Source organism: Canis aureus, chromosome 9 (genome assembly GCF_053574225.1).
Source record: "Canis aureus isolate CA01 chromosome 9, VMU_Caureus_v.1.0, whole genome shotgun sequence".
Taxonomy (NCBI): Eukaryota; Metazoa; Chordata; class Mammalia; order Carnivora; family Canidae; genus Canis; species Canis aureus.
Genome location: NC_135619.1, coordinates 45,066,688 through 45,092,625, shown reverse-complemented (window position 1 = coordinate 45,092,625; position 25,938 = coordinate 45,066,688). Strand labels below are relative to the sequence as shown.

The window sequence follows — 25,938 nt, the reverse complement described above, 5'->3', positions numbered from 1 at the left end:
TGTGTGTGAGTCACTTAGATTGAAACTGAAAACAATTCATCCTAGTAGATTTTATTTTGAAATTGAAATTGAAAATAATTCATCTTAATAAATTTTATTTTCTTTATTTTACCAAAGAGAAAAAGAGGTTTAAAGGTGTTAACATGACTTGCCTGAGTCAAACCCACTAGTGAGTACCTGTTGAGTTTGGAATTCAGACCTGTCCAGCTAGCCCGAGAGCTAGAGCTTCTTGCCCTACCCCACCCTGTCCCCTCCCATCTCCATCCTCTGGTCACCTCTGTATGAGAGCTGAAATACGAAAGCAGAACATCACCTTGTTCATCTTCAGATGAGAACCTGCATGTCAGGCAAATCAAATTATTCATCACTCTGCCTATATCTACAAAGGCACGGCAAATACTGATTTTGAAGTTACAAGTAAATTTTGATGAGTGGGCAAATGCACAACTACTGACTGCTAATAGAGAAGATAGAGTATATTCAGTCCTCATGATCATCCTGGCCCTCTGCTGCAAGATCGTTATTTATGTTTGTCACCTACTCACCTATGTTTGTGCAGGCTCCTTGAAAAACTCAGCTGTGTCTTGATCACCCCTTTTCACTACCCTCCTCTTCCCCACCACCCCTCCTCTTCCCCAGTCCCTGGCCCTTTGCACAATGGCCTACAGTCCTCAGAAGAAGCTCAGAAAGTGTTTGTTTTGCCAACAGTCAAGGGAGCAGGATTCCAGGAAGAGATCTATAGGTGGTATCAGGAGTCACTGTGTTTTTCAGTTCTCTTCTTCTGCAACCTGCCAACATTGTTCCGCTAGTCGACAAGAAATTTCCTTAGGTACCAATAAGCAAAGACTGTGGCATTTCACAGCCATACTTTGAAAATTAGCCATGCTTTACAATAACCAGTAGACCTGAGGGAAGGGCTCAGACTTACAGAACTACAAACAGCCTCCTGCATCTACAAATGGCAGTCTGAGCAACTTTGGTTTAATTTTTTTTAAATCTTTTTATTGTAGACATTTTCCAGTATACAAAAGTAAAATAGTGTAATAGTGTCCCACATATGTATCCCCAACTACAATAATTACCATCTCATGATGGCCATTCTTGTTCCATACCAGGTTATTTTGAAGCAAATCCTAGATATCATATGATTTTGTTTATAAATGTATCAGTATATATCTTTAAAAGGTAAGGAATTTATAAAGTAAAACTGTAACATCTTGGGATCCGTGAGTGGCACAGCGGTTTGGCGCCTGCCTTTGCCCCGGGGCGCGATCCTGGAGACTCGGGATCGAATCCCACATCTGGCTCCCAGTGCATGGAGCCTGCTTCTCCCTTTGCCTGTGTCTCTGCCTCTCTCTCTCTGTGACTATCATAAATAAATTAAAAAACCTAAAAAAAAATAAATTAAAAAAAATAAAACTGTAACATCTTCATCATACCTAAAAACGAATTAATGATTTTTTATTATTACCAACTATCCAGTCAGTATTCATATTTCCCCAGTTGTCTTGTTAATGTTTTCTTACTGTTTTAATTTTTTTTTAAGATTTTTTATTCATTCATGAGAGACACAGAGAGAGACAGAGAAATAGGCAGAGGGAGAAGCAGGCTCCCTGCAGGGAGCCCAGTGCGGGACTAGACCTCAGGACCCCAGGATCAAGACCTGAGCTAAAGGCATATGCTCAACCACTGAGCCACCCAGGTGCCCTTGTTAATGTTTTTTTTTTTAATTGGTTTTCCTAGAACCAAAATCTGAATAATGTCCACACATGGCATTTAGCTAAAATACTTCTCAAGTTTCTTTTAATCAATAGGTTCCCCTACCTCTTTTTTATTTATCTAGTTTATTTGTCTTGTAGAGATTCCCATATGCTAGATTTCGCTGATTGCCACCCTCTAGTCTTGGTCTCAGTCCTCTGTATTTCCAGTACACTGATAGATCTAGAAGCTTGTTTGATTCAGGTTTAATATTTTTTGGTAAGTATATTTGATAGGTGCTTGTGTGCCTTCCATCAGGAGACACACCCACAGTGTCCAGGTGTCTCTCTTTTTATAATTCAGTCAGCCATCAATGACCATTGTGCTGGATATGTTATTTCAGTAGGTGTTTGACTGATGAACAGTGAAATTCTGATTTTTCTCATTCCTTCATTTATTAGCTGGAATATTGATCACCTTTTACTCTGACTTTGGCTCTGACTCCCAGGTGTCTCCACTGTACATTCCCCCAGTCCAAGGGAAAGGAGCTTCCCAGAAAGTCAGACTCCACTGGAGTTTGTCCCCCCAGCAACACCCCCTGGCAGGCATCAATGGGTGCCTGATGAGAGTGCAAGCATCTGCATGGTCTGCTGCAGGGAGCGTTTCACCATGGTAAGCAGTGTTGGTCTCCAGCTTTGCCTGCAGAGGATGTGAAAGGAAACCACCAATTCATGAGCCCAGAGTTTATAGTCTATCCTGCTATCCCCAAGAGAATATTGGTATTTTCAGAAGAACTACCAAATCTAAGACTTTGGGTTTAACTTTGACCTGATCAGATGTATTTTCTGTATTCAGACAGGTGGTAGATACCTTCGGGTAACCTTAAATTCTAAAATCTTTGCCATTCTCATGAAATGACTAAACAGAGGCAGAGTGGTATAACAGAAGGAGTCACTATCACTAATACAAGGAGATCTTGTCTCTAGCTCCCCTTTCACCATAAGACAGGTGGCCTGGTGGTGGTTGTATGTACTGTCTCTGGAGATAGGACCTGGGTTCTAATCCTAGATCTGCCTCTTACTAGCAGTATGACTTTTTCAGTCTCAAATGCTCACTTGTAAGTTAGGGATGATACATTTTTTTGGCCCATGGGGCTATAAGGACCAACTATGATGACAAAAGTACACTTACCACTGTACTGACTGGCATATTAGCTCAAGGCTGACAAGAACAACAATGATTTGATTTCTGTGTGTCTCATTCCCTCATCTATGAAGGAGGTATAACATGTAAGCCTCTTACAGTGAAGTGAGGCAGTACTAGTGAAAGCATCTTTTTCTTTTCATCATCATCAATGCCGTGAAAACATGTGATTTGCATTGGCTGAGTAAGTCAGTTCTTCCCTACTGTTTTTGCTGTGTCTTCACACATTGCCTCCACAGACAGGTAAAACTTGTCAGGAACTATTGCAAAACTGCCCATTGGACTTTGCCCACTATCTAAGACATACCTTTAAATGTCAGCTTCTTAAAGGTATGGGCTTGGTATTCTTTCTCAGTAGAAGCCCAAACACCTGGTGTTCTTAGTAAGTTGCAGGTGGCTAATACCAAAGATAAGTGGGTTGACAGGTATACTCACAGCTCCTGCAATCTCACCTTCTCTTCCTCCCTCTTCGTTCTCTTCCCAATAATAGTTCAACAGACGTCACCATTGTCGCCGTTGTGGCCGGCTAGTGTGCAGTGCTTGCTCCACGAAGAAAATGGTGGTAGAAGGCTGCAGAGAGAGCCCTACTCGTGTGTGTGACCAGTGCTATAGTTACTACAATAAAGAGTGAGTGTCCTACAGTGGGGCCACTACTTCCATGGACCTCTGCACACCCACCCTCCCCCGAGGTCAGGGGGTCTTGGTGTCTTATTGTGGAGAGCATCTCAAGTCTGGAACAATTACAGCAAGTTCTAATTTAACATTCATACTGAAATGCCATAAACTCTATAGCGAAATGTTTGACCTAGATTAGAGAAACTTCTAAGAGATGAAACAGAGCTTAAAGCTCTTCTATGATGTTGTCTCTGAGATCAGGACACTTGGTTCCCGACTGAGGCCATTAATCTTAGGTTGCCAACAACCTCACCAGTTTTCCTGCTGCTCCTGCTTCCATCCATCTTAGCTGGCCTCAAAGGGACGTGTTCACATCCACTGACTGTTCCAGCATCATTGGCATCAGTTTTAATCCAGCTAGTCATCCTGGCTTGTTATCCACAACTAGAAGAGCCCCCACACCTTCCTACACACAGTTTACCTAGAAACAAATTTCAGAAACTGTTTATACCTCTGGCAAGACAGATTAAGGCTGTTTGCTAGCTTAGTGTTGCTCAATTTTTCTCACTACCTCTAGCAGCAAAGGAGGGTGAGACTAAGGCTCATAGGCCATCTGGGAATATGAGCTAAAGCAACTCCTCAAAAGCAAATTACTTTGAATTCTTCATGTTTTGCTACAGACAAATTGATTTTATATTCTGCTCAGTAGCTCAATAGCATTAAATTTGTTTTAATATGAATATTATTTGTCATTATTTACCATGATGATTACTGATCTCCTAGGAAGGAAGACGTGCCATTCTTATATTGTAGTTTCTGTGACCCTGACCTACCACTTGCCTCTCTTGGGGTAGGAAACAGAAGAAATATCCATATACCATATTGCTGAGATTGGAAATGAATAGTTAGTATTGATTGGGATTCTTTCATTCAACAATTACTCAGCAAAATCCTTTCCTCAAGGAGCCTCGATTTTAGTGGGAAAACAGTAACAGACCACAAAGTCATTGGATGAGTGCAGTGGTAGAGACACCCAGCTTAGCCTGATGGTCAGAAAGTGTCTTAGAGGGGTGACACCTAGTCTAAGCTTTAGAGTATAAGAACTTAGGAAAAGAAGCCAAAACAGTGCATGCAGAAGTAGAATTAACAACTGCGAAAGTAGGGACAGGAGAATATGTGGGTCCTTTGAGGAAGTATGAGTAGGTAGCTGATAGACTGAGGTTCTAGCTAGCATACATTAAACTTAGAAAACTGACAGTTGAGCGAGGAGGACTTGGGCCCAAAGGCTTGGAGCTTGCTCTTTGGCAGCATGGGCTGGGGTTGACCAGCAGGCTTCTCGTGTAGACACTAGACTTGACCTCCAACTTGTGGCATCAGGACTTAGTGTTTGGTGGTGCCAACTGAAGTTGACCAGAGCCAGTGACAGAGTGGGGAGGACTTTTATGAGTTGAGCACAGGTCATGAGTTCAGTGCTCTCAAGAGATAACCAGGCTAGGTCATAAGGTCTTTGCTGAAACTGCAAATGTGGAATACTTTTACCCTGAGAAGCTATGGAAGAATTTTAAGCAGAAGCATAACAGGACCAGATTTGCTGTAGCTGCAAAGTAAGGAGTAGGTTGACAGAGTCTAGGACACCAATTGGGAAGCCATTATAAAGGCTCTAGCAATAAGTGATAAGAGTCCTCTCTGAGGCAGGGATGGAGAGAAAGATGGGGACATTTAAAGAGGTGGACAGAAAATTGTCAGTGATTAGCTTGACAGGTGAGGGACAGGAAGAGTTTGATTGGTTCCCTGGTACATCTTACTTGGGTAACCGTGTAAATGTCAATGCACTATCCCAGCTTCAAAACAAAAAGGAGGAGAAGGGATCAAGCATTTCTTTTTTCTTTCTCTGTTTCCAGTGTGCCAGAGGAGAATCCAGGACAACCAGAAGGTAAGGCTGAATCACATTCCTGTGTGTCTTCATTTATATGCTCAAGTCTTGGAGTCTTTCTTTGTGTTTCAGCTGCAACTGATACCTTTATTAAAAGTATCAGTTGCAACTCAGTCCAACTTGTTGGTCAAGAAGAAAAGAACATTCTTGTCATTCTATCATGCTATTTCTCTTAAAGTTTACCATCCTATTAAGCTACCATACTGCCTCATTAGCTTCCAGCATTCAGAAAGCCAGCAACCAGAGAATTTGGTCCCTAACTTTGAGTAGGTGGTTTTCTTTTTTTTTTTCCTCTTAGATTCCCTTTCACCTCCATCCTACCTCCAAATGCTCCCTCCTTCCCCCTTGGCAATCACTATTAATAGTTTGGTTCATATCCTCCCACAGAGGTTAGTTTTTAGGATACCCAGTGACTCAGCCCTCCATTTGAAAAGGCTGTACATTTCAGAGTTTCTTGTGTGAAGCAGTGGGGTTGTCTGATGCTGTAACCATCATCTCAGAACTTCCCTGGGGAAGAAAGTTTGAGGTACACAATGAGATCTCCTAAAGGAAATAAAAGGGTCCAAGAAGAGACAGAGGCCCTGAGATAGTGCATATAGCTCACGCCAGTTTTCGGGCTGGGGCTACAGTGGACTGCTGGTTAGAGAATGACGCTTGAACGACACTTCTCTCCTCAGCACCAGACAGCTCCAAGAGTGAAAGTCCTCCATACTCAGGCGTGGTGAGAGTCCCCAAAGCAGCTGAGGTGGAATGGATTTTGGATCTGAATGAGGAGGAAAATGAGCTGGTGCGGAGTGAATTTTACTATGAGCAGGTAATAGCAATAAAACTTGTTGGTCATTTGAGTTTCTTTACAATGTGTAATTATGGCAAGAAATGCAGAGATAGGGCAAGCTGGGTGGCTCAGCAGTTTAGTGCCGCCTTCAGCCCAGAGTGTGATCCTGGAGACCCGGGATCGATTCCCATGTCGGGCTTGTTGCATGGAGCCTGCTTCTCCCTCTGCCTGTGTCTCTGCCTCTCTCTCTCTCTCTCTCTCTCTCTCTCTCTCTCTCTGTGTGTGTGTGTGTGTGTGTGTGTCTCACGAATAAATCAATAAAATCTTAAAAAAAAAAAGAAATGCAGAGATAGGTGAATACAGCTTGGCCTTCACATGGGAGCTAAGACAAGTAAACCAAATGAGACAGAAGATGAAGAGCATCTTGGAAATATATGAGAGCAGGTTGGAAAGGGCTTCAGGGGGGCACCTAGATAGCTTAGTCAGTTAAGCATCTGACTCTTGGTTTTGGCTCAGGTCATGACCTCAGAGTGGTGAGATTGAGCTCTCTGTTGGAGCCTGCTAAAGATTCTCTCTCTCCCTTTCTCCTTGCCCCTCCCTCTACCCCCTCTCTAAAGAAAGAAAGAAAGAAAAAATAAAAACAAAATTTAAAAAAGGAAAGGCTTCATGGAAGAACTAGCATTTAAGATGATCCTTAGAAGAATGTAGGTGTGTGACAAGCAGAAATCTGGGGAAGGTAAGGAGAATGAGGATAGAGGAAGGACAAAGAGTACAAAACTAGAACATCTGAGTAAAGGCACAATGTCACTATTCAGGGCATGATTAGGGGACTGGAAATGGCTTAATGTGAAGGAACATAGAGTGTTCATAGAGAGGCAGTAAAAGGTAGGATTGAAATGGTGATTTATGGTTAGAGCCTTGAATCCTGCAGTAGGAAAAGTGTACTTGAAAGGTTTGGAAGTGTGCTTTGGAATATGAACTCAGCAGCAGTATGTCCAGGCTTAAAGCAGAGACTTCTCCAGCAAGGCAACTGTCGTAGTCCAATGGTCTAGCAGGACCATTAGAATATCTGAAATGTGTTTAGTTCCACTCCCGCTTTGCTGTGGAAGTTTGGCTCCCTCCTGCAGTGTATTTCAAGCCTGGTGGAATAGAAGAATAATTCTTGCCACCCAACTGCATTAGAAGCATGCTTTGGTCCCCAAGCTCACTGCTTCCCTCCTCTTCCACCCTGGCCAGTCCCCCAGTGCCTCCTTGTGCATTGCCATCCTGAACCTGCACCGGGACAGCATTGCCTGTGGCCACCAGCTGATTGAGCACTGCTGCAGGCTGTCCCAGGGCCTCACCAACCCAGAGGTGGATGCAGGGCTGCTCACAGACATCATGAAGCAGCTGCTCTTCAGCGCCAAGATGATGTTTGTCAAGGCCGGCCGGAGCCAGGACCTTGCTCTTTGTGACAGGTAAATGGGAATGAGTCTCTGTTCTTTTACATGGTTAGCAGTTCTGTCTGGTTGCTTTTTCTGGCCCCCTTATGACTTCTCAACCTCACCATCCTCTCTCAGAAGATTCACTGAGTATGTTTTGCACCTCGGTTTGACGATGGTGAAATGCTGCTACCAGATCACAAGTGGTCATCCTCACCCTACCTTGACAGCCTGTGTCCTTCGCTTTCCCTGGGCATATCCTCAAAGCAGTGTAGCCTCTAGCTCTACCCAGTCAGAAAGAAAGTAAAGACTTTGGTTAATTTATAATTAAAATCTTTTTAGGGGCCTTTCAGCCAGAACCGCCATCTTTCAGTAATTAGCCAAAATTAACAACACGAAGGGAAAGAGGAGGGGTACCCGCTATATGTTCTCTAGGCCTTTTAGAAAACATGGAGTTGTTCCTTTGGCCACATACATGTGAATCTATAAGAAAGGTGATATTGTGGACATCAAGGGAATGGGCACTGTTCAAAAAGGAATGCCCCACAAATGTTACCATGGCAAAACTGGAAGAGTCTACAATGTTACTCAGCATGCTGTTGGCATTGTTGTAAGCAAACAAGTTAAGGGCAAGATTCTTGCCAAGAGAATTAATGTCCGCATTGAGCATATTAAACACTCAAAGAACCGAGATAGCTTCCTGGAGCGTGTGAAGGAAAATGGTCAGGAAAAGAAGGAAGCCAAAGAGAAAGGTACTCGGTCCAACTGAAGCGCCAGCCTGCCCCACCCAGAGAAGCACACTTTGTGAGAACCAATGGAAAGAAGCCTGAACTGCTGGAACCCATTCCCTATGAATTCATGGCATGATAAATGTAAAGAAAATAAAAGACCTAAGGATTGTAAAAGTGTTTCTCTTAAAAAAAAAAAAAAAAAAAAAATCTTTTTAAGGGAACACGTTTCAGCTCTATGGAACTTTCTAGCTTTTAAGGAAAATGTGTCCTCCCTAAGTGTCCAATGCTTAACCTTGGCCGGGACTCTATCCCAGTCTTCACCAAATTCAGACTGTGGCCTCAGAAGTTTTGGGTAACAGATCTATAAAGTGTACTAGGGGCTGGTCTATCCCTGTGTCACAGGTAGGAATCTGAGTCATAAAGTATAAGTATCTATGGAAAAGGTATGATTAGGCCCCAGATCCCTGTACAACCTGCTCTGCCTCCATTCATTAACTTGACAATTGAAACTCCCTGTTCCCAGCGTATCCACCCAGATGTGTGACTCATGTGATGTGTTCTCAGCACTCAGTCCTAGCCAGATTTGGGAGCAGAGAGCATAATTTTCTTTGAAGTATAAGTGCCTCAGGCACTTGTTTGAAGTATTTGCCTGCAAACTCCCAAGACAGCAGAGCAAGCACAATGAACCTCATCTGTACTACTTCCTAGCTCTATAACCTTGGACAAGTCTTGACTGGCATGAGCCACAGTTTCCTCCTCTGTAAATTGGGGATGTTAGTAATACTTATAGGGCACTCAGTAAGATAAACTGAGTGTATCCCTGTAAAGGGCTAAGAGTATTTCTACACCAAAAATGCTAGTTTTACTCTTTTTAGTAACAAAACCGGAAGATTGAGGAGGGAGGTGACACAGAAAGTAGAAGGAAGTATAAAGCAATTAATCTCCCTCTTTTAAGTGAAGAGACAATAGATTACACATCATTTTTCAAGTTAGTGAATGAAGAAGTGAGTGTACGTTAAGTTTTCTAAATAACCATGAAAAGAACCAAGAATCTATCAGTTTACCAGAAATGGAGGAGAAGAGGGACAAGGAACAAAACACACTCCATATAGAAAAAGTAGAATTTAGAGCAAAAATAAAAAAGATACCTAAATATATCTCAAATATCAGTAATGTAGATGAAATAAAATCTTATTAAAGAAAAAAGTATTCAGTTTGGGGACAAAACAAATTTAACAAGTCCTTTACTTTCTTCAAAGCCATTATAATATAAATAGAGGAAATATCCACTTCAGGCTGCGGACAGTAGAAATGAAGAAAGTGCTTACTCTGGTAGGATTCTCCTCCCCAGATTCTGTGGACTTCTCTTGACAGTATACAGCAGTGGTTTCAAATTACACATTCTTTTTTCCCCATTCTAGATTCAGACACACCCATTCTAGAAGATGACTTCCTTTGTGCAGGTTTGCTAATGGGAGTGAATTCATCTCTCATGTGTTTAGAACTCCTGATTTGCAGAGTATTTTTTTAACTCATACTTCCTTCCGATAGACATTTAAATAAATAAATGTTTAAAAAGAAAACTCATATAACCTATTAAAAATGTAAAATACGTTGTGATACCGAATTTGCTTTTATACAATATACTCTCTCCTACCCTATTCCCATTAGGTTGAGAATGACTGATATACTGAATCCCTTTCCAGGGAAATTGGTGGATAAGTCAGGATCCACAGGTTGTTTTTTTCGTTTTGTTTTGTTTTTTTGCTAGAATTATATACAACTGTATATAACATATACTACATAATTTATTTACTGTGTAGTATATATTGTAATTGTATTACGTACAATTATATTCAAGAACTTTGAGTGTGGGACTGTTTCAAGCAGCACTAGACAAAATGACCCAGTTCTCTAGGCTCTCTGTTGCTGTGAGGTTTTTGCAGTCACCAGGTGTCAAGAGTAAGATCAAAGGTGGCAATGCTAGTGGACTGTAGCAAAGGCCCATCCTTAGTGCAGGGAGATGATGTCAAGTCCAGGAGACTAGAATCTAAGTGATTGCCCAGCAGCACCTGCAGGGAATGGTAATGATGTGACCTCTAGACTGACTATAAGTGCAGGTCATGGATATAGTCTCAGTGCTTTCTCCCAAGCATACAGGTTTCTAAAGAACCAAAAAACAAGTGGGTAATTTGTGAGTATCCCTCCTTTGAGTATTAATAACTAATATTTAATGAGTACTTATAAAAATCTAGACTCAATCCTAAGCCCTTTTACTCAAACTATTTCATTTTATCCTTAAAATTCTCTGTATATTCATTTTACAGATGAGTAAATCAAGGCAGAGAAGAGTTAACTAACTTGCCCAAGGTCATAAAGCTACTAAGTGATGGAGTTGAGACTCAGTCTAACTCCAGAGCCTTCTCTGTGTTTATGTACCTCTCAATTCTCGTTTTCACATTTCACATTGGAATTGAAATAGAAAACTTTTAAGCAACAACTATTTTTACTAAGACTCTGTGGAGCCTCATTGCTTTGCCCGTTTCCTCCCTGTAGCTACATCAGCAAGGTGGATGTGCTGAATATCTTAGTTGCTGCTTCCTATCGCCACGTGCCACCTCTGGATCAGATCCTGCAGCCGGCTGCAGTAACCAGGCTAAGGAACCAGCTTTTGGAAGCTGAGTACTACCAACTGGGTGTTGAGGTGAGACAAAGACAAAGCTTACTTCTACGCAACTGTAATGAGTTGCCTTTTTCTAACCTTGCACACAGGTATTGTCATCTCTCAGTTGTCCATGGCCATGGGGGAGTATCTAGGGCATGACAAGTTCACCAATTGGCAATAATGGCAGGTGGGGTGATGGGAAAGGAAGACAACTGGCAACAATGGGAAAGAATAGGTCTTTGGGACTTTTGGCCTGGATTTAGGTACGTCTCACTAAAAGGAGCAATTTTTCTTCCAGATCTCCACAAAGACTGGCCTCGATCCCACTGGAGCATGGCATGCTTGGGGCATGGCCTGCCTCAAAGCTGGAAACCTCACTGCTGCACGAGAGAAGTTCAGTCGCTGTCTGAAGCCTCCTTTTGACCTCAATCAGCTAAGTCATGGCTCAAGACTGGTACAGGATGTGGTTGAGTACCTGGAGTCCACAGTGAGGCCACTCTTATCCTTGGTAAGAACACAGCAGGGGGAGGGTCAGTTCAGGGAGGAAGGCCCAGGAGCAGTAACGACCTGGAGAAAAGGATCAGCTTCCACTCAGCTTATAGTTTTAGTCCTCACTCAGAGCTGTCCTGGCTCAGAGCTGCCAGACTTAGATTTTGTTCTTTCCATTATACATAATTAGATAAGTAACTGTGTATGATTAGGTAAGTAATACAGAGTCAATCAAAAAAGAAAAAGCAAACTATAGAGAGATATTTTTTTAATGATAAAAATGACTTAAGTAATGTTTAGACTTTGGTTAATTTTCTATGTTATGCTTTTGAATGAAATTGGTGTTACACAATATTATAATATTGAGAATGTTGTGTCCTGCCTGTTTTTCTGTCTTTAAAACAGTATTGTAAGCCTACTTCCACATTCCTAAATGTTCTTTGAAAATAGTATTCTCAGAGGCTGCTGAGAATTTACTGGGTTTTATTTTTCTTTGCACTCTTTTTTCTTGTCAGCAAGATGATGATTACTTTGCTACCTTGAAAGAACTGGAAGCTACCCTGCGGACCCAGAGCCTCTCTCTGGAGGTGATTCCTGAAGGGAAGATCATGAACAACACCTACTACCAAGAATGCCTCTTCTACCTGCATAACTATAGCACCAATCTAGCCATCATCAGCTTCTACATGAGGCATAGCTGCCTGCGGGAAGCCTTGCTCCACCTCCTCAACAAGGTGGGACACACCTCCCTCTCAAAGAGCAGTGCCCACTTTGCCCACCTAGGTCGGCCCACTCAGCTCTAATTGGAGGCAGTAACCCCCTGAAACTTAACCCAGTGTTGAGCTATGAGATCTCTGGCAGAGTCAGGTCAAAATGGAAAATTCTATCACCTAAATTATGATTTGATATGCATGCAACAAGTCTTAGCCTGAGTCCAGATTGCCCTACTAATTGTCAAAACATACAGCAGAATGAAATAATAGTTGAGAGCATGGTCTCTGGAAGAGGTGGTTGGTATGAGTGGTGTGACCTTGAACAAATTGCTGTACTGCTCTGTTTCCACACACCTCTCACCTGCCCTGGGACCATGTCCCACTGCTGATACAGCTGCTAGTCCACTCAGAGTTGTCACAAGGGCCAGGAAATACACATGATCCTATATTTGGGCCCCAAAATCTAAGAGAAGGAGAGTATCTCTCCTTTTTTCCTTCTGATATCCTCTGTTCTCTTCCCACTGGAGGCAAAGGCACCATTAATTCTTTGGAGCCATTATTAAGCAAAATCAGGACTCTCTTTCACCATGACCCTTTGGCATTCACTTTTATCGGAACGATCCACGAACACTTTCTGAGAAACTTGCTAATCTATACCAAAGTTCAGGAAATTTAATTTAATTTAACTTAATTTAAATTAAAGGAGTTCAATACTTTTAATTTCAGTAGTCCACCCTGACTCAAAATGGCAGCCAATGAAAGTTTACAAAGGTACATATCTTCTAGGATTGCTTCAAGTGAAGTCAGCTGTTCACAGTCATGATAACCGTATCCCAATAGGGTAGCTACTAACAAGGTTTCAAAAATAAAGTAAGAGTTATATTATTTAGAGTTTAACTGCTATTTTTTTTCCTTTTCCTCTGTTTCCAAATAAGTTTGGGGGTAAAACAGTTTCCCCCAAGCACAATTTGAGAGTGGAAATCAACCAGTTCTGTTTCTTCTGTTGACCAGAGAGTTAAGCAGCTTACTTACTTATCTTGGTATAAGCTGACAACAGCATTACCCTGCTTTCCATTTGTCAGAGCGAGGAAAGAAGCCTTATTTTTATCTTCTATAATCATAGTTACCCTTGAACTGAAGTATCTTAATTCTCAAGCAGGTAGGGAACAATAGAAAACATATTGTGAAAACGACAATTGAATGGCTAGAGCCTGGAAGGTGTTCTGTTGCTAGCCTCATTCCCTGCCTTTTTCACCCCTTTACCTGCCAGGCTGCCCCAGAGTAAGCTTTCTAAAACATAATACATGCTTTATGTTATTCATAGTTCATGTTATTCCCCTCTCTGAAAGACCCTCAGAAGATCCCATGGCCACAAGAGGAAGTCCAGATTCCTTAGCATGCATATAGGACCCACCAAGATCAGGCCCCCTTATTTCTCCAGTTTATTTTCACCACAAGCCCTATATATGCCCTACATTCCAGACATCAAATTATTTAAATTTTCTTCATTGTACCTTGTACTTTGTTACCTTCATGAATCTGCATGTGCTGTTCCCCCTAATCTAGAATATCCTGCCCCTCTTTGTTTTCTTTGTAAACTCCTGTTTATCCTCTCAGACCCTCTCTGTTGAGCATTCATAGAATGCACAAGCTACATTAGTCAGCTCTTCTATATACCACCGCTGTACCTAGAATACAGCTCTGTTATTGCATTTATCCCACTGCCTTGCAGCTGTTTGTTTACAACTGTGTCATCCTTTCTGGACCAAGAAAGCTTATATATTATTTCTGTATGTCTTCAGATGCCTGACCTAGTGCCAGGTATAAATGAAGGAGCAAGTAGGTAAATAGATGAAATGGAAGTTCTTAATGTATAGCTCTTCTGAGAAACTCCACCTTTTCTATGGAGCTGATTCCCCTCCCTTTTAAAGCTTACTCTAAAACTTTTCAATTAGGTCTAGGTTTCTGAGTTAGAAACAGCCAGAATTGGGAAAGGAGTCCTCACCCACAAAGGATATTGTCAAAGCTGAGAACTACTCCAGTTCTAAACAGCTTGTACCCAGTGCTACAAGGCCAACATGGTTATACTAACATGAGTTTATGGCCATTCTTTACCCTCCATTAGTTATTCATAGCCTATAGTCTAAATGCCCAGATTATTATTTTTTTCTGTGGCTGTGGAATGCAGGTTTATGACACAGGGTCTCTGAACCATGAATGAGCTTCAGAAGGGAGGAGATTAGTATGTGTGTGCACCTTCCTGAGGAGTTGGTCCATAATGTTTATCACTTATTCATCCAAGAAATACTTATTAAATAGCCAAAGGAAAAAAAAAAAAAATAGCCAAAGCGTATTCTGGGCACTGTGAAAAAAAAATAGACAAAAATATCTGCCCTCATAAAACTTACATTATAGTAGGGAGGCAGACAATAAGCAAGGTAAATAAAATCCATAATTATAGATAAGTAAGAAGAAAAAACAGAGTAGAGGGCAGGAATGGATTGGGCAGTTTTAGAAAAGATGCCCAGGGAAGATGACAGACAGTAAAGAACTAAAGGAGGTGGAGAGTGAGCCATACAGATTATGGAGGGGATGGCTCGGTGGCTCAGCGGTTGAGCATCTGCCTTTGGCTCAGGTCATAATCCCAGGGTCCTGGGATCGAGTCCCACATCGGGCTCCCTGTGAGGAGCCTACTTCTCCTCTACGTCTCTGCCTCTCTCTATGTCTCTCATGAATTTAAAAATAAATGAATGAATGAATGAATAAATAAATAAATAAATAAATAAATCTTCCCTACAATTTGTAGTGGGGAGACTTGCTCCAAATTTCTATTAAAAAAAGAAAAAAAAAAAAAAAGAAAGGTTACAGAGGAAGCATAGTCCAGGCTGAGGGAGTAGCAAGTGCAAGGGCTAAGGTGGCTTGAGCAGAGTGGGCTGGGAAAAGCGTAGGAGTAAATAAGGTCAGAAAGGTAATAGGCCCAATCATATGAGGATCATATAGGCCTTGTAGACATTATGAGGGCTTGGGCTTTGTGGTGAGTGAGGAAAACCATTGGAAGATTTTGAGCAGAGGAATAACATGATGTGACTTAGGTTTTACCAAAATCACTCAGGTTGATTGGTTAGCATTAGAGAAAAGAGACAGGAGCAGAAGGTAGTAGACAAGGGAAGAGGCTATAGCAAATATCCAGGCAAGTGGATAATGGTTATGATGACTTGGTCACAGTAGTACATTGAGGTAGTGAGAAGTGGCTGGGTAGATGCAGATTCTGTGTGTATTTTGATGGTAGAGCCAGTAGAATTGCTAATGCATGTGACATTGGGTGCTGAGGCAGGAGCAACAGATTTGACTAGGTTTTTGACCCGAACAACTAGAAAAACAAAATTGCCATCTGAGAAGGGGAAGACTATCAAAAAACGGATTTGGCAGAAACAACCAGGCATGTAGTTTTGGGTGTATTAAGCGTACTAGACATCCAAGAGGACATTTTGAGTAGGCAATTGGATATAAGTTGGATATCTACTTCTGGAGTTCAGGAGGAATGTACGGGCTGGATATCGGGATCTAGACATAATCAGCAAATAGATTTAAAGCCATGAGATTTTATGAAATCACCAGAAGAGTGAGTATAGAAAGAAAAGAGAACAGGTTCCTCCTAAGCCCTGAGGAAATTAGAAGGAATCAGCAAAGAAGGTTGAGAAGGAATAGCTGGAAAAGTAGAAAGAAAACTTGGAGAGGCTGGTGTTATAGAAGCCAAATAAAAATTTTCCAAGGAGGAGGAAACCATCAGCTGTATTAAAAGCAATTGATAGTTCAGATGGAAAACAAGACAGAGATTTTAGATTTAACAATTAAAGGTCATTGGTGATTTCCAGGGCACTTTCAGTGGAGTGGTGGGTACAAAAGCTAGATAAGAATGTGTTTAAGAGACAAGCACAGGAGAGAAATTGGAGACGGGGAGTGTAGATAACTTTGTCAAGGAGCTTTTCTACTCAGGGAAGGAGAGAAGTGGAGCAGTCACTAGAGTGGGATTCTCAAAGTTATCTGTGACACGTAAGAAGAAGCACCACTATAGAAGAAAGCCAAAGGTGTATGAGTGGAAGGAAATCCAGGATGGGTCCCAGACAGTGCCAGAACCAGGCTCAAGACTTGACTTTTTGCCTTGCCCTGTTCCAGGAGAGTCCTCCAGAAGTCTTCATAGAAGGCATTTTCCAGCCAAGCTATAAAAGTGGGAAGCTACATACTTTGGAGAACTTACTAGAATCCATTGATCCAACCTTAGAGAGCTGGGGAAAGTACTTGATAGCTGCCTGCCAACATTTACAGAAGAAGAACTACTACCACATTCTATACGAACTGCAGCAGTTTATGAAGGTAATAGCCCCTTCTCGCCCTCTACTTCTGTTGATGACGCCTTGCCATACAGGGAGACTGTGCAGGATGAGGGAACAAGACTGTCATTTGGCCTCACTATTTGACCAACCCTAGAACAAATCCATGTGGCTCTCTAGCATTGTTGAATAATATTAGGATTTCCATCCTCATCCTAAAGAGGCAAACCTTAACCTTGTCTGTAATGACATTCTTCAGAATTCAAGGAAGATGAAAAAAAGATCTGTGGCGATTTCAAGATAAGCAAGAAGCATAAATGCAGAATTCATAAGGAATAATGGAGAAATGTTTTTAGAGAAAATATATGAAGGGAGAGGAAATAAGTTTCCCCCAGTCTGTCCAAGGATCGCAAACCCTAAATTACAGAAAAACTGAACCAAAGTGAGAGTGAAGCCGAGCTGAATGGAGAATCAGAAGTATCCTTTTTGAAGATCTCTTCTGTGGTGGAATAAAGTCCTTCCCAGGAGTTCAGCCAGTTGGTTTGCTTTAGGATCCCTTGGGCTTAAGAGTAACTAACACAAAAGAGTTGCGCAGCTAGTGATGGGAGTGAGTGTTGTGCAGCTTCATGGGTGGAAATCAGGTCAGAATCCTCCTCACACCCATACCCTCCAATATCCCTGAACTCATTTGACCTGAACATTCATTTTCCTCTTCTAGGACCAAGTCCGGGCCGCCATGACCTGTATCCGATTCTTCAGTCACAAAGCAAAGACTTACACAGAACTGGGAGAGAAGCTCTCATGGCTGCTTAAGGCCAAGGACCACCTGAAGATCTACCTCCAAGATACCTCCCGCGGTACCAGAAGGAAGAAAACCACCTTCTTCCAAAAAAAGATGACTGCCGCTGATGTGTCAAGGTAGCCCGAGGCTCAGGAAACAGTTAGGGTGGGCAGAAGGGCTGGAATAGAGTGTCTATTGATGATGAAGCTGCGCTTCTCCATTCCTGAACCCTTGAAAGAGAACACATCTAAAGGGAGTCATTCCTGAGCAACAGTGGCCAGTACAAGTCTGGAGAGCCTACAAAGGAGCTTGCAGAGAAGAGAGCAGGGGAAGTATTGAGATCAGACCCCTTCCAGTAGGCAGGAAAAAGAGATCCTGCGAGATTGTTGGCCTGTCCCTGTCTCCATCTTCCTCTCACACTCCTCCCTTCTCCCTTGCTAAGCAGCAGTCACGCTGGCCTCCTTGGGCTCCTCCACACTCCAAGCTCTTCCCTTCTCTCAGTCTTCATGCTGGTTCATCCTTTCACTCTCTGCTTACAATATGACATTTAAAGTAAATGCTGCACCTCGCCTTTATTGCCTCCATAGGCTCAGTCACTAAATATTTTATGCGTTCATTCATTATTCATCTGTCCTCTAGCCTATGAACCCTGTGAGGGCAGGGTTCGTGTCCCTCTTGACCTCTGTTGTTATCTGCAGCACCTAGGTGCTTTGTAAATATTGATTCAGGGACCAGACTTTTCATCCAGTTCCACAGAGCAGCTATAACCCCGCTGAGGCACCTCTGTACAGGGCACCAGATCACCCTTTTCGTCTTGTTGTAACCTCTCAGAGGGTATTTTGGATCGCTTCTCCCTCCATATCATTTCTTTTGCCTTTTCCCATGCCATCTTAACATGATTTCTCATGGCCCTAATCACTCCTAGAGTGCCTCAGGAAGCTAGATCGCTCATCTCTCGTCCCCATAGGCACATGAACACACTTCAGCTGCAGATGGAAGTGACCAGGTTCTTACATCGGTGCGAAAGTGCTGGGACCTCTCAAATCACCACCTTGCCTCTGCCCACTCTCTTTGGAAATAACCACATGAAAATGGATGTTGCCTGCAAGGTACATACAAATGTTTTAGACCTCTGATGGACTGCTCTTATCTTTCAGAAGCTTATCATGATTGTAATCATCTAGCTAGTATTTCAGTTGTTCATTTGAAGGCTGCCTTCCCACTAGAATGTGAGCCAAAAGAGGCTGGAGATCAAGTCCATTTTGATTACTCTTGTATCCCCAGTGCCTGGTACTTAGTCGAGTCTCAACAAATATTTGTTGAATAAAGGGGGCCCTCTTCCTTGATAGAAGGGCTACTCCATAATTATTGCTTCTTTAAGCACATTTTACTCTCCTTTTCAGGTCATGCTAGGAGGGAAGAATGTGGAAGATGGTTTTGGAATTGCATTCCGTGTTCTGCAGGTATGACATGAGTCACTCAGGATTATGCTGAGGGCAATCACGACCTGAGTGCAGTTCCGTGAGAGACTATCCTTCAGAAAACCTTTATCCCAAGGGTAGCAGATTTATGTATACAAACTAAAGAAGTCAGGGTGGCTATTTACAGATTGTGTCAGATTCAGGATTCTGGGACACTTTGCCAAAAGCCAAGTAACCGATGACAAGTTCATCAAAAGCTATCAAATAAATACCTGAAACCAGGTCTAGGACAGCTCCCCACAGCTGTTTCCCTCTGAGGGGAGCATGGCTGAAGGATGTGGCAGGGGATGAGGGGGGGGGGCGGGGTCCTATGCAACAGGAAGGGCCACTGGCAGAACGGACTGTCCCTCCATCCATCTGCCTAAGAGCTGGCTCAAGGAGTACCTTGTGTTGCCTGTGGCAAGAGGACACAGGTGTGGGACGCCAGGGTGGCTCAGTGGTTGAACGTCTGCCTTTGGCTCTTGGCATGATCCCAGGATCAGTGATTTAGTCCCGCATCAGGCTCCTTGCAGGGAGCCTGCTTCTTCCTCTGCCAATGTCTCTGCCTCTCTCTGTGTCTCTCATGAATAAATAAATAAAATCTTTTAAAAAAACAAACAAACAAAAAAAGAACACTGGAGCAGAGTGTGGAGCAGGGCACCACAAGATTTAAAGTTTCTCCAGACCACCGCCCCCCTACCCCCACCACTAGACCTTTCCACATAGATACCCTAAGAACCATCACTCTGGGCAGGTGGGGTCTGAATACATTGTATGTGTCTTGAGGATCAATGGCTTCATGAATGACCAGACTAATTCCTTTCTTTTTCACCTATTCCAGTGTTGGAAAAAGCTCTCCACACCCAAGCTGCCCTGGTGGACAGGCAGAGCCACAGCTCCTCTCAGACTCTGTCAAGGATTATCATAGATCGAGTTTAAAGTGGTAGTTTCTTAAACTGGTAGTTTCTAGCAAATCAGTCTTTTGGTGAATTGGTTTGTTTCCAAATACTAAGGCATCTGCTGATAGAGCACCAAGAGTCCACAGCAGCCAATACCAACCCTCACCATCCCTTTCCTAAGACAAAGGTGGCTCATGAAAAAAGGAATGAACTAGCCTTGAGAATTTGATTAAAAATATTTTCAGAAAGTGACACAACAGTGAGTGAGACATATCATTTTAGATACCAAGGTTACGATTGTTTTGGTCGCTTTCTAAAATGTCTGCCTAATTCCAAAGAGGAACTTTTCGCTTGTTTTTGTTTGTTATATGAATGTTTTCTACTATGACTACAACCAATATGGCTTATCTACGCCAAGCATAGTGGGGATTTTTTTAAATGTTGCCTTCCTTCCTACTGCTGATGTCCCCTGCTCCCCTAAACCCATCATCCTGTGTTCTCTTCTAGGACTTCCAGCTGGATGCTGCTGCCACCTACTGCAGAGCTGCCCGGCAGTTGGTGGAGAGGGAGAAATACAGTGAAATCCAGCAATTGCTCAAGTGTGTCAGTGAGTCAGGCATGGCAGCCAAAAGTGATGGGGACACCATCCTTCTCAACTGCTTGGAAGCATTCAAGAGAATTCCACCCCAGGTATGCTCACTTCTGTACCTCTTGGCTCCTCCATCTGTTTCATTGTCTTCACATCCCCCTCTTGGTTTTCCTGTTCCCTGTAATATACTTATAATGTACTGACACTCTGCAAGATCCCTTTATCTTTCTGACTCCTCTGTAATATTGGTCTCACCTTAATCAACTCTTCCCCGGAAGGAAAATTTATGGTCATAACCTCTATATCCGGAAGGTGTCCCTCAATATCCATTGTCTAACATCTGTACCTGTGGACAGACCAATCTGAACTTCTCCCTGTGATGGTAGAGGAGGTCAGGGTGGGTGTGCAGATGGCCTTTGAGCATGTTGCCTATGAAATTGTCCCCCGTGGCTTCTTTATGAGGTAAACAGAGCCATATCCACTTGTGAAGGCCAAGGACAGTCCTCTCAGGAGCTGTTCTTTTTCCTCAAACTCCCAGGTGTAGTGTTATCATTAGATTTCCCTTGATGCTCTTATAGCAGAAGTTGAGTTAAAAAGTCAGAACATGCAAGCTGAAGCCACATTGGGCCTCAGCCCCCATGCTGGGGACTCTTCCTCCTCTCACAACCAATGCTTCTGTTCTGCACAGGAGCTGGAGGGTCTGATCCAGGCGATACACAGTGATGACAACAAGGTGAGCAGAACTGTCTCCAAACCCTGGTGATGTTCCTGAGCAGCAGCTCGGGCTTCCCTTTTCACCTTTATCCCTTGCTCCCCACAACGGTTCCATTCAACCTGTATCTCAGCTTCTTTGTTATTCAGAGGTGGAGGGTGGGGGTGCAGAGAGAAAACAGATGGAGCACACACAAACACTGACTTCATGAGCCCTTGCTTTCCCACTTCTTTATGTCCACTTTCCATGCAGAGCTTTCTCAGAGACCCCTAGGAAATCCTTCATTTCTGTCTTCAGGTTAACTGACTGAATGAGGTTCTCAGAGTGGGTAGGCATTTCTTTATCCTGGAGGGGAAGGATACCCTGTACAGGAAGGAAAAAACCGCACCTAGCCCTTGAGCAACAGATACCCATCTGTGTCTCATTCTCCAGAGCAGGCTGCTTCCCTGAGGTCAGTGAGCTCTTCCTATTGAGTAGGAAATCAGTGCTTCTGCAGGGAGTGCCAGCCAGAATAGACATCCTCCCAGCTGCTCCTATTTGGGCCTAGCCATAGGCCAGCAGCGGCATAGGAAAACCAAGCCAGACTGCCCTGGCCACTAGCAGTGGAAAAATTTGGCAGCTCAGTCCCTGGTGAAGAAAACTAATGTCAGGCACATGGCTTCTTACACAACCACAGAGCTGCTCCCCATGGTAGTATTGCTGATCCCCAGACTAAATTTGCCTGGCCTTCTTCATTCAAGGAATTAGGGAGAACATGTTCTGAACATTTCTTCGTTTATGCATGCAGCATCCAGATGACCTCCTATGGAAAGGATGGAATTTTGATATTGTGAATTGTAGAGAATTACTTTCTCAGAATCATAATGAGGATCCAGCAGCCAAGCCAGACACCCCAGTTCCCTGTGTCCCACACTGTGGTCCTTCTCCAAGGCTGCAGGACAAGGCTCAGTGAGCCTCCCCCCTGCAAGACAGAGGCCATGCCATGTCTCTCAGAAAAACATGCATTAAAATCTCGACAGTTGTTCTTTTTCAGGTCTTTTTCTCTCAGCAGCTGTTTTCATGCACTACTTAAGTGATCTCAGGCCACAAGGTCTTGCCAAAAATCAGCCTTACTCAGTTCCTATTACAGACTTTGTGACAAAATGCTCTCTCCTCTAGGCAGGAATTTTGGCTGCCAACTTGTGATATTATGTTTAACGCACATGCATGTTAAGTAGAGCTGAAGGCCTGGGTGAGAGGAAGTGTCCTGGGGCAGCAGGTAGATATCCAGACAGCAGGACTTGATGACTTAGTAAGCTTAGAGAATATCCAACATCTTCTAGCTTTAGCAGATTATCTGTAGTTGAGCTTAGGATAGAAAAACTCCAAGGACCAAGACAAAAAAAAAAGATCAAAGATTGAAACATAAAGAGAGAAGAGTTCCTTCTAAACCACCAGAAGGGACTGTCACAGCAGAAAGGCAGTTGTTGGTGGAAACTCTGAGGCAGCTCATGAGGGCCTTGCTGTTAACTGGCCTAGAACACTGGCAAACCAGGGATGTGCTGGTGAGATCAGGGCTAGGGAAGGCATGGGTTCTAGTCTCCACTAAGCCAGGGGTTAGTGAGATGGAGGGCCTCCGGAGTGGGAAAGAGACACCCCTCAAACCCAAAACTGAGACACCTCTGATCCAAACAGCACAAGTCAAGTCAGCGTGGGATTAGACCTTAAATTGGATCTTTTCTAATTGTGTGTATGCATGTCCATCCCTGAATTTCCAGTTACAAGATTAAATACAGCAAGGTAAAACAGAAAAATAGTGAAGGAACAGGAATCTGTGTGCCCATTGTAAGAGAGAGATAGAGATATGATGATTCATCCATTCATTCAGTCACTTAATGCATATTTATTGAATACCTAACACATACTAGGCCATGCGCTAGGTGTACCACAAGTACAAGAAGTAGAAAAAGCAGACAGTATCCCTGTCCTCATGGAGCTTAAAATCTAGTCAAGGGAAGAGACATCAATCAAATAACCACCCAGACAACTACAAAATCTTAAACTCATGACTCTTCAACTCTTAAACTCAGGAACAATGTTGACTCTGAAGCTAGGCAGAAGCTGGGGAGCCCAGGATAGTAAAGAGGAAGCCCTCAGAAGGAATAGACAGAGGCTAGACTGCCCACCTGCCTGCTTTCTTTTTGAAATTCTTAGATTATCTGTAATAATTATAAAATAACACAGTGTAATGGCTTAATGTCCAGAATATTTCAGTTGCTACAATGTAATGAAAGACAAGAACCCAATCATTAATTTGGTAAATGAGAACTGATCTTTCATCTGGTGAACGTGACACAGCTCTGTGTTTGTTGCTTCATCACCCGTGATGATTTCTTTTTGGCTATCTCTTATACCCGATTGCCAGGTTCAGGCCTACCTGACGTGTTGCAAGCTTCGTTCTGCCTACCTGATTGCCGTGAAGCAAGAGCACTCACGGGCCACGGTCCTGGTTCAGCAGGTGCAGCAGGCTGCCAAGAGCAGCGGGGATGCCGTAGTGCAAGACATCTGTGCCCAGTGGCTTCTAACAAGCCACACCCGAGGTACCCACGGCTCAGGCTCCAGGAAGTGACTGGGCAGTGGGGCCTGAATACTGTGGAGAGACAGAGATGACCTCTACCTCTTTCCTCCTGTGCACTGGGACTTCCTTGGCTCTGCCCCCAGTCGGAAAGAGCTGGATTGGACCCTACTTGCCATCTTGGGCAAAGATAGGACCTTTCACGCCACGCAAGTGCCATGTTTCTGTAAAATTGTGGAATCTGTGTTTGTCTGGAGATGGCCAGTTCTTTCTACCTCAGAGTGAGTGTGTGTGTGTGCACACTCCTGTGCACTCATGTTTACGTCTAAGCATTTCTGAACAAGCAAAACTCTTCCCCACCAAAAAGAGACACTTTACTTTAGACTTCTGCCCGTCTGAAAACCTTCCCTGCGTTTTGGTTCTTAACCCGGGTCATCCTGTTTATACACAGTTCCTTCTGTGTGGAGATGCTCAGTAGTTCCTCATAACTAGAAAAGTTTCACAGAGAATTCTAGAGCAGTACCAAAAGGATTGCCTCTTTTTTCTTCCTTCCCCTCCCAAAATTCAGAGATGGCCTTGGGGCAAGTGCTACCCATGGAGTAAAAGTTATCCACGTATGTCCTGTCACAAGCACAAGGTGTTACCAGGAGTCTTTGGAAGGTAGCCTGAATAGAAGGATCCTCAGGTGCTGGCATCTGAAAGCTGTGGATGCAAACAGTGAGGGGCCAGAGCCCCCCCCTGACCAGCAGGCGGGGCACCATTACATCCATCCATCAGGGAGAGGAAGATGAACCTCTCCAAACAAGAATGCAGGGAGGTTGCTGACAAGCACAGAGCTGGCTTCTGTGGATATCCCTGCCACAAAGAAAGAATGTGGCTCCCTGTTTGAGAGTGGGGAGAAAACCAGTAGCCAAGATCCTAGGACTAAAATGGCCAGACTGCCTATTTGAGTGACAGTCCTATGTGTGTCCCTTTTAAATGGTTAGGAAACCACTTCTCTCCTGCTTCTTCACAGTCTCAGCAGGACCACAAGATGAAGATGAAGTGGCCCAGGATCATTGAGGCAGTACACGTATTTGTCTTCACAGAAGGAGTCAACAGTTGGGCCTGTGGATAAGAATCAGGAAAAAAAAAAAAAGAAGAAGAAGAAGAAGGAGACGATGAATAGGTCCCTCCCAGTTGATAGAAAACCAGGCAAAAATTGGGCACTGGCTTGTGTTCCCACACCAGATATGATTTTAAAAAGGTCTGTCATACTCAGTGACTTGGATTTGCAAATGAGGGCCCTAAGGAAAGCTCTGCAGCTCTGAGCCTCCCACCAGCTGAAGCTCAGTCTCTTGACCTCACATTTGTTGCTGAGACAAAGAGGAACTGGAAGCCAAAGTTTGGTGCTTAGACCCTATGGATTTCTTTCTGAATGAGGTTTTTTGATAGTAAAAAAACAACTAGTAGGGGCATCTGTCAGATTCAGAGCTTTGGTCCTGTAGAGAGAAGAAAGACTGCAAAGGAATTTTCAGATCTCTCCTGGGGGGAAGTTTAGCAAGTGAAGTGGTTTTCCTTCTCTGGGTCATAGAATCATCTGTCTTCCAGGCATGTCATTCCCTGGCATCTGCTTGTCCTTCTGAGTCTGCCTGCCCTCTTTGCACTGAACATAAGCACTTTATATGAATGGGTTGCAGATCTTGCAGCTCTTTAATTTGGGATGTTACGACCAGATTTTTCTTTTCTTCTAACCAGTTGAACTGTAAAATAGGTAACCATTGACTAGGCTGACATAAGATGAGGCTAAAGGCCTTTGAGCATCACACCGTGGTCTCCAGGAAAAAAAAAAAAATAAGTACATGTTGAAGGGTTTACTACAAGCAAGCCACAATAAAGTGTCTGTCCTACCAGGTTTTTGGCTTCATGACTTTTTTGTGATATCTTGTTCTTACCCTTCTCTTCCTTTTTGCCTTGTCTTCTGTTTGAAGAGAAACCATGGTTGGGGGAGCTCAGATGGCCTTCAGTTCTTGAACTTTCTTGAAAGATTCCCATCATAACTAATAATAACTCTTTGGTTAGGATTTATTTCAAGTTTCTTATGTGTTCAAAACTATTAGTGTACTCTCTATCACCAGAAAACTTTTTTGCTTCGTTGGGTTTGTAGGTAGAAGTAGATTATACACTCATCAAGTATAGAAAGTAAGTGAAAAGTCCTCCCTTCCCTGTCCCCTCAACCCAGTGCCCTCTCAGAGGCCACCAATGCTACCAATTTCTAGTGTTTAGTTCCAGAGCTATTTTATTGCATAAGCCAAAAGGAGTAATTAAAATATTCCATGCTGAAAGATATGCCATAATTTTTAGCCAGTCTCTTAGATATTTTACGTCAT

General features: G+C 43.1%; 1 protein-coding gene across 4 annotated transcripts in view; it reads left to right on the top strand.

Annotated features, from left to right (window-relative positions):
* The window catches only part of ZFYVE26 (zinc finger FYVE-type containing 26), a 61,803-nt gene extending 36,340 nt beyond the window's left edge, over positions 1-25,463 (top strand). For 3 of the 4 annotated variants that reach the window (XM_077909737.1, XM_077909735.1, XM_077909736.1), the window contains 15 exons: positions 2,207-2,370; positions 3,392-3,528; positions 5,418-5,449; positions 6,127-6,263; positions 7,461-7,681; positions 10,933-11,080; positions 11,340-11,549; positions 12,046-12,264; positions 16,420-16,617; positions 17,293-17,492; positions 18,323-18,464; positions 18,759-18,818; positions 20,222-20,404; positions 20,992-21,036; positions 23,420-25,463. In XM_077909737.1, coding sequence (XP_077765863.1) covers positions 2,207-2,370; positions 3,392-3,528; positions 5,418-5,449; positions 6,127-6,263; positions 7,461-7,681; positions 10,933-11,080; positions 11,340-11,549; positions 12,046-12,264; positions 16,420-16,617; positions 17,293-17,492; positions 18,323-18,464; positions 18,759-18,818; positions 20,222-20,404; positions 20,992-21,036; positions 23,420-23,623 — 2,300 coding nt within the window. In that variant the 3' untranslated portion in view covers positions 23,624-25,463. The other variant, XM_077909738.1, reaches the window with a different exon arrangement.
* The last annotated feature ends 475 nt before the right edge of the window (positions 25,464-25,938 follow it).